The 8,522-nt window shown below is 57.3% G+C and overlaps 1 protein-coding gene across 2 annotated transcripts; it reads left to right on the top strand.

Annotated features, from left to right (window-relative positions):
• On the top strand, nucleotides 1-8,136 carry MCAT (malonyl-CoA-acyl carrier protein transacylase). 2 transcript variants are annotated; one of them, XM_003989380.6, is made up of 4 exons: nucleotides 5-494; nucleotides 1,842-1,929; nucleotides 4,419-4,636; nucleotides 7,550-8,136. In XM_003989380.6, the coding sequence occupies exons 1-4, from the start codon at nucleotides 72-74 to the stop codon at nucleotides 7,970-7,972; spliced, it is 1,152 nt and encodes a 383-aa protein (XP_003989429.3). In that variant the 5' UTR covers nucleotides 5-71; the 3' UTR covers nucleotides 7,973-8,136. The 2 variants fall into 2 exon arrangements, with proteins under 2 accessions (XP_006934209.3, XP_003989429.3); XM_006934147.5 differs by lacking the exon at nucleotides 4,419-4,636 and having other exon boundaries at nucleotides 1-494.
• Nucleotides 8,137-8,522: the final 386 nt, after the last annotated feature.

Raw genomic sequence — 8,522 nt, 5'->3', positions numbered from 1 at the left:
CCGCGCCGCGCCGCGCCGCCCTCACTGCGCCTCGGTCGCCACGGTAACGCACCGGGGGCCGCTGCCTCGCCATGAGCGTGCGGGTCGCGCGGGCTGCGTGGGCCCGAGACTGGGGCGCTGGCTGCCGCCGGGGCGTTTCGAACTTCCCGCTGCCTCCGTCGGGCGCCGTGAACGTGGCGGAGCTGCTGCGAGATGCCACGGCCGCGGAGGAAGGGCCCCGGGAGGCGGCGGCGCGGCGGCGGCCGCCGGGCCAGTGCTCGGTGCTGCTCTTCCCCGGCCAGGGTAGCCAGGTGGTGGGCATGGGCCGGGGGCTGCTCGGCTACCCGCGCGTCCGCGAGCTCTACGCCGCCGCCCGCAGCGTGCTGGGCTACGACCTGCTGGAGCTGAGCCTGCACGGGCCGCAGGAGGCCCTGGACCGCACCGTGCACTGCCAGCCCGCTGTCTTCGTGGCTTCGCTGGCCGCCGTCGAGAAACTGCATCACCTGCAGCCCGCGGTGAGGCCCGGCCCTGCGCGAGCTCCGCCAGCCAGGCCAGGACGCACCTGCCAGGCCCCAGTGCTCCCACGTACGACGCACGGGGCACATTCTCACCGAGTTCCCCCTCGGCGCCAGGCGCTGTTCTAGGCGCTGGGGATACAGCCCTGAACAAAACAGGGATCCGTGCCCTAGGGGAGCCTGCGTGTTCGGGGAAGGGAGATAGATAATGAAGAACTATTTGTGTCAATGACATAGCATGTTACATAGGGTGTACTAGAAAGGAAAATAGAGCAGGGAAGGGGGTTGGGAAGTCGAGGGCTGGGCTGCAATTTTAAATAACCCGAGTCATTTGTTGACTACCAAGTTCTTTTGAAGTTTTTTTAACTTTTTTTTTTAAATTATTTATTTTTGAGAGATAGAGACAGAGCATGAGCGAGGGAGGGACAGAGAGAGAAGGAAGCAGAATCCGAAGCAGGCTCTAGGCTCTGAGGTGTTAGCAAAGAGCCCAATGCGGGGCTTGGACCCACGAAACTGTGAGATCATGACCTGAGCGGAAGTCAGCTGCTTAACCTACTGAGCCACCCAGGCGCCCCATTACTAAATTATTTTAGAAGGATTAAACTTCAACCTTAAATGAAGGATCATGAGGAGGAGGATGTGTGAGAATGTCACTTCACTTGAAGGTGTGAATTGACTGCTGTTAATATTTAATGATATCGGAACAGTAAATGCGAAGCTGCTACTTTACCCCCTTTACTCCGTGCTCACAACCTGGTGAGGTAAATACAGTTACTTTGTGGATGAGGGAAGGTGACTCAGAGACACTAACAGACTTAGTCGAGTGGTCCTGTTGAGTCGTGGCGGTAACAACTGCTCACCCTGGGCCAGGTCTGTGCTTTAGCACCTCAGAGACATGATCTTTGCATAAGCTTCCCAGTAGTCCTGTGAGGTAGGTTCTGCCCTGTCCCCATTCCACAGACGGGATAACTGAGGCTCAGAGAAGTTAGGGAACTCTCCCAGGCTAAGAATCAAATCCAGCTCTGACTCTGAGACATGTTCTTCTCTCCTTAGCTCCCTCCAGCTCCATCGGGCCTTAGGGGCATCTCCAGGGTGGAGGCAAGAGACTCCAGAGCCCTGGGTTGGAGTCCCAGCTCACCACAGAACCAGCTAGCAGGCTTTAACTTGCCTGGCCAGGAAAGGTCCTCATCAGTAGGAGGAGTGCCCGCTTCTAGCTGGAGCACCGGGCCAGCGACTCCTGGCTTCTGGAGCCTCTCCACACCCTGCCAGCTCTCAGGTGCAGAGCCCCAGACTGAACCCCCCCCCCCCCCAAGAACTTGGCCTCATGTCCTGCCTCTGTCACCACAGGTTATTGAGAACTGTGTTGCTGCTGCCGGATTCAGTGTGGGAGAATTTGCAGCCCTAGTGTTTGCCGGAGCCATGGAATTTTCTGAAGGTACCCAGGAAGGGGTTTGGTTTTGTGCTGGGGTATTCTCTTGCTGGGCTCAACTGGGGACAAAGGACACTGCCAGAAACCATTCTAGAGCCACTCGGGTGATAGAGGAGCACATAGATGAGAATGGCATGGGAACCCGAGGACCAGACTTGATTCCCTTGATTCCCTTTTAAGCCTGAAGGGTTCCTTGGGGATTTTCTTTCTTTTTGGAATCTCCCGAACTCTGCTTGCTTGCCTGCCCTGCACCCTGTCCTGGGTGTTCTCAGTCCACTCCCACACCACAGTGCCCGTCACGTGATAGGTGTTCAGCAGACAGTCCTGGAATGAAAAAGGGTAACTGACTGTTTGATCTTGAACCTATCAGTTTCACTTCTTTTTTTTTTTTTTAATATGTATTTATTTCCTATTTCCTTTCCTTCCTAAGAGTTTTGCTCATAAACTGTTTCACTTATAGTTAAATATGGGCAGAGGACTTGAACAGACATTTCTCTCAAGAAGACATACACATGGCCAACAGGCACATGAAAAGATGTTCTGACATCACTCAGCATTGGGGAAATGCACATCAAAACCACACTGAGATACCACCTCATACCCACTAGGATGGCTTTAACTAAAATAATAATAATAATAGTAGTAATCATGAGCGTTGGCAAGAAGGAAAAAATAGGACCCTCAGACATCGCTGGTGAGACTGTAAAACAGTGCAGCCTCTGCGGAAGACGGTTTGGCAGTGTTCCTGAAGAAGTTACAAATAGAATTACCCTGTGGCCCAGTGATTCTACCCATAGGTATATACCTGGGAAATGAAAACGTGTCCACACAGAAAAACCTGTACACGGATGTTCATAAAAGTGTTCATTATTTGCAATGGCCAACAGATGGAAACAACCCGTATGTCCATCATCAGATGATGAACAAGTTGTGCTCTGGCCACGTCATGGAATATTATTCAGCCATGACGAGGAGTAGAGTGCTGATACATGGTGCAACATGGATGAGCCTCAAAAGCATGCTCAGTAGAAGAAGTTGGACACAAAAGGTCACATGTTGTGTGACCCCTTTTCTATGAAATATTCAGAATTTGCAAACCCACAGAGACAACAGATGACAGGTTACTGGAGGTGGAGGAAAGGAGAAGTGGGGAGAGATTACTTAGCAGACACGGGGTGTTTTATGGAAACAACAAAAACCACTGAATTATACACTTGAAACTGACTTTTACTGCATTTTACTTTGATGCAGCGTTATGGCACTATTAAGGAAGCGATAAGAAATGTTGCATATTCACACATCCTAATAAAACTATTTTATACGTACGTAGTTTTATGTGCACATAATTTGCAGAATTAGAGCGTATGTGTATTCCTGGTTTTATTTCACTTGACGCTTTGCATGGTTACTTAATGCCTGCACGGGAGGACTTGCAATACTCTCTCCTACCTCCTACCTCAGGCCGTCTCTGTATCCGCTCCGCAGCCTTACCTGTGTAAGGGGCCGGCAAGCCAGTACAAATGAGTGTATGTGCCAAGTGAAGGAACGTGCGTGAGAAAGGGTGCAGGGGGTGCCCCTCACACCTCTGTTGTCCCAGCAAACCCCGGACTGGGCCCTTACCCTCTCCTTGGCCCGGTCACCCCCCACCCGCCAGGGAGGAGCAGACCCAGGACCAGGATGATGGACGTCCAGTGGTTACAGGCCCTTCTTACGTCACAGTCAGTGGAGTTGCCTGGCCTGTCCCCTCACCTTGCACTTGAGCTGCACTGACCCGGGAGCTCTGCATTTCAGCTTGTTTGCCTTGGCGGTGTCCTTGTTCTCCAGCCCCAAGTGGGGGCAGCAAAGCCGGATTTATGAGAATCCTGTACTATTGCAACACTAATTCCCAGTTTTCACAACAATCCAGGCAGATGAGATATTCTCATCCTGATTTTACTAAAAACTGGACCCGGAAGGTCATGACTTGCCCAAAGCAGTATAGCTCAAAGTCTGTTCCTTTGCACCAGGGCTTCTCAGCAGCAGCACTGTTGACGTTTGGGGCCGGATATTCCATGTTCGGGGCGGGGCTGTGCGCTGTAAGATGTCAAGCAGCATCTCTGGCTTCCACCCGCCAGATGCCGGTAGCACGCGCACATGCCCCCCCAACGGCCCCCCACACTCCACTCTTGTGACAATAAGTGTCTCCAGATACCGCCCTGAGGCAGAATCACCCCTGGTTAAGAACCACCATCGTACATCAAGCCGGCTTTAAGGCCGGGAGCTCCGTGCTTCAATTTCTATGGTGCCAAGGACGCCCCCACCCTTTTCGTGATGGCAGCACCACCCCTGTGTCATGGGTACAGATGTAGTGGAACTGTGGCCTTGTGGACTGGTGACAGGTACCACCGTCTGCGTCTCCAGCCCGCAGTGTGGAACTTGTGCTTTGTCTCTCGGGTCTGGGCATCCCTCCTTCCTCATGTGCCCTGATCGTTCCAAATGCGCTTCTCTCCGGATAGGTTTGCGTGCGGTGAAAATCCGAGCCGAGGCCATGCAGGAAGCCTCGGAAGCTGTCCCCAGTGGGATGCTGTCTGTCCTTGGCCAGCCTCAGTCCAAGTTCACCTTCGCCTGTTTGGAAGCCCGGGAGCACTGCAAGACGTTGGGCATAGAGAACCCCGTGTGTGAGGTGGCCAGCTACCTCTTTCCTGATTGCAGGGTGATCTCAGGACACCTGGAGGTTGGTGTTGATGGGAATAGCCTTCATAGACCCCAGTCCAGCCTGGAAGGTTCCACCCACACCCGTGAGCCCGCGGTGGCGTGATGGGCGCTCTGCCCAGCCGTGGCCTTTGGGAAGTACTCGAGGGCCAGCAGGGGGCAGAGTCAGGGGTAGCACTGCAGAAAGAGGCGAGAGGCTGGGCTACTGTCCCCACCCTGCCACGCATAGATGAGGACCTTGGGCAAATAACCAGATCACCTGGCCCTCGTGGAAGGTAAGGGGCTGGAGCAGATGATCCAGGGCCTTCCTGTAAATTCTGCGATCCTCACAACCTCTGATCTGCTTGCTTGCTTGGCGACAGAGAAGCCATTCTTGCCAGGTTGTTCCCTCCTGCTGTGTCTTTTCTTAGGTGTCTGTTTTTGTCCCGAGTTCGTTTTCTTTCCTCCTGTCCTTCCTTCCATTCACTGTGTTTCCAGACGTCTCCCGAGCAGCTCCTCTGTAATGAGCACTGAGGGTACACAAACTGACAAGCCGTGAACAGGTGGCCTCAGGTTTGGGGCACAGCAAGGGTCAGGCTGGCTGCCAGAGGGCCTGAGGCGCCACCAGGAGTGGTGCTGGGAGGGTAAGTTTGCAGGGGGAGGGCGTCTCAGCGGAGAGGCAGGGAGCCACCACAGGAAAGGGCCTGGCCCAGGGGATGCCGGGTGGGTCCGCACAGGGTCCCACCAGGGGCTGCAGGGACGGGCCTGTGCCTCCCCGACTCGTCCCGGCCCTGCGGCCAGTCTCTGCTCCACAGAAGCATGTTTTACACATGAGGAAGCTGAGGCAGAGAGAGCGGCCGGTGCTTAGAGATGGTGGAGGCGGAATGGAGCTCTGGTCTGTCTCATTCTGGAACCTTCTTCCTCCACTTGACTGCGCTCCATCCATCATCCCTGTGAGGCCTTGCCCGTGTGCCCGATGTCTTTGTGAATCTCCTCTGAACCAGTGAGAGCCACGGTCCCTCTTGTGCTCTGAGATACGGGAAGACCAGTGACTGTGGCCCCACGTTCACCATGGAGCTGCTTTCTCATTCCCATTAACAGCCTCGGCAGGGCCTGGAGTGGGCCAGGAGGGGCTCCAAGTCAGGGCCGGTGTCTCCCTCGGGAGCTCCTGGACAGTCGGGTACGGGCTCCCGGGTTTGGCCCTGTGGGGGGTTCGGAAGTGCCACAGCAGAGAGCTCAGGCGAGGGCGGGGTCTCCCTGAGCAGGCAGTCCCTGTGCAACGGCTGATGTGACAAAACTCCTTGGCCTCTGCTAAACCGGCGCCTGGGCCAAGGGCAGCCACAGAGGAGCCCGCTGCACCGAGGCCGTGGCCTCGAGTCCTGTGGCACTAACCTCGGATTTGAGCTGGATGAGTCCAGAGACCTCGCGTGGAAGGATGCCGAATGATGCAGGAAGTGCCGCAGAGTAGCCATCCGTGTCGACACCGCTGCCCGGGCGGTCCGGGCACGGTGGGAAGGCCTGTGTTCGGAGGGGGCTCCTGGGTGCCCCTCAGTGGCGTGGGGACGAGGGAGAGGGATGGTGATGTGAACTGTCAGGACAGGCTGGACTCTGCTGCAGTGACAGCCAGCCCGACCCCTCACTGCTTCCCGCAGACGTGGCTCACACTTCGGGTACAGCGTGCTGAGCTGTGCTGAGTTGACGGGCTCCCGGCACAGGACACCGAGACGCGGCGGGCCACAGTCTGCATCGGCAGTGCCCGGGCAGACGAAGTACACTTGTGCCGGGAGGGCCCCAGGGACGGGTGAACGAGTGCCATCCAGCCAAACTCGAATCCTTCCTGCCCTTTGGGGACACAAAGAGCCATCCTGTTACGTACTTTTTTCCAGTGGATGTGGATGGGCTTGGCCTACAAAATCCCTGCTAACCCTTATATAGCGCTTATGTGCCAAGCAGAGTTCTCCTTAGTAGCCTGGGAGGTAACTATTGTCATTATCCCCATTTCACAGAAGAGGGAACTGAGGCACGGAGAGGTAAGGCAAAACTGCCCAAGGTCATACAGCTGCTGTGACCGAGGCTTCCCTTCGGTCTTCTAAGGAACGGCTGCCCAGCCTCTGAGCCGCTGCGGGTGGGGACAGCCTGGAGAGACCGGGCCGGACAGACGGTTTGGTGCCCTGGAAGCCCTGCAGCAGATCCCAGTGGAGGGCCGTCGGGGTGGCAGGACCTGGGCTGTGTCCAGAGGGTATAGGGTCCCTTAAGAGTATCTACTACTTTTTAAATATTTGCAAATGCCGTTGTTTGCAAACAGTCCCAAGTTTGGGCGGGTTAGCCAGGGAGGCCCCTTCTGAGCTGAGACCCCCTTCAGGAGGAGGCTTTTGGCTTCTGGGAGACAGAGCTCTTTTCTTCTCTAGAGAAAGCTCGGAAGAGGGGGTTCCGATAGAAGGAAACGAGGCTTGGAGCCTCCCGAATTTTTCTCTTGAGGTTTACGGAGTATAAGGAAAGAGGCTCACGAACAATTTCGGAGGGTGGCTGACAGATCGTTGAAAGCCAGCCGTGTGTCCCCCGTCGGGTCACCTCCCAGCAGCCTGGTGCAGCAGGTGCAGTTGTGCTCGTTTTATGGATGCAAACAGTTCAGAGAGGTTGAGTGACTTCCCCTGGGCCCCCAAGGTGCGTAGGAGGCGCGCTGGGAGGGACCGCGCTTCCCAGCCCCGCGGTGGTCACCTGCACGGTAGGCCGTGCGAGTGGCCGCGCCCCAGAGGGGCACTCGCAGGGTGCCAGCTGCATGGCTGGTTTGAACTGGAACAAAGAGGGGAGGGAGCCTGTCCTTCACAGCCATTTGCGGGACGGACAGGTGTGGGCGTGCGGGGGTAGCAGCTTCCGTGCGGGGCCGCCTCCCCCCCCCCCCGTGTCTCTCCCCCTAGGACGGCCTTGGCTGATTCTCCCTTTCCCTTCCTTCCAGGCCCTGCGGTTCCTCCGGAAGAATTCCTCCAAGTATCACTTCAGACGCACCAAGATGCTGCCGGTCAGCGGTGGGTTCCACACCCGCCTCATGGAGCCGGCCCTGGAGCCCCTGGCCCAAGTTTTAAAGTCGGTTGCGGTGAAGGAGCCCCTGGTTGCCGTCCACTCGAACGTCGATGGGAACAGATACAGGCACCCGAAACACATCCGGAAGCTGCTGGCGCAGCAGGTGGTCTCCCCGGTGAAGTGGGAGCAGACGATGCACGCCGTCTACGGGAGGAGGAAGGGCACGGGGTTCCCCGAGACTTTTGAAGTAGGACCGGGGAAGCAGCTGGGGAGCATCCTGAAGAGCTGCAACCTGCAGGCCTGGAGGTCCTACGGGCACGTGGAGGTTCTGGAGGACCCGGAGGACGACGGCACCTAGCCCCGGCCCTGCAGGAGGGAGGGAGAGGGGGCCCCGGGAGGGGCTGCGGGGGCGGGGGGCGGGGCCGGACCGGCCCCTCTGTTGGCTTGCTCCTCCCGGAGTGATGGGGAGGCGTGGTCTGCAAAGCGCTTTGAGTGCCGCATAAAAAGTATGTCTCCAGCTGACGGGGTGCACGTCTCCTTTTCTCCCCCCGGGGCCTGTGCGGTGCTGGGGGGAAAGATGCCAGGAAGTCTTGGCGGGGTCTGGCTCCTCCCGCGCCAGCCCTGCCTGGGGGCACGGGGCGCCTCTCTGAAGAGGGCAGACACCGCCAGGCTGGCAGGGGGGCCTAGGGACCGCGGAGGCTTGGCCTGTTGCCCTGTGGGTGCCATGGGCATACTGGCATGGCCACGAGGCAGGCCGGTGCCACGCGGGCTCCTCCGCTGCCCTGGTAGCCCGTGGACACCCACCGCCAGAACCTTCGCGCTTTCGTCACTGAATGCAAAGGGCTTCAAGACACAGTCGGCCTTGGCAGCCATTCTGTCCACCCCGTCACTCAGCAGTTGGGAGACCC

This window comes from Felis catus, chromosome B4, assembly GCF_018350175.1.
Source record: "Felis catus isolate Fca126 chromosome B4, F.catus_Fca126_mat1.0, whole genome shotgun sequence".
Lineage (NCBI taxonomy): Eukaryota > Metazoa > Chordata > Mammalia > Carnivora > Felidae > Felis > Felis catus.
This window is presented reverse-complemented; position numbering and strand designations above follow the sequence as displayed.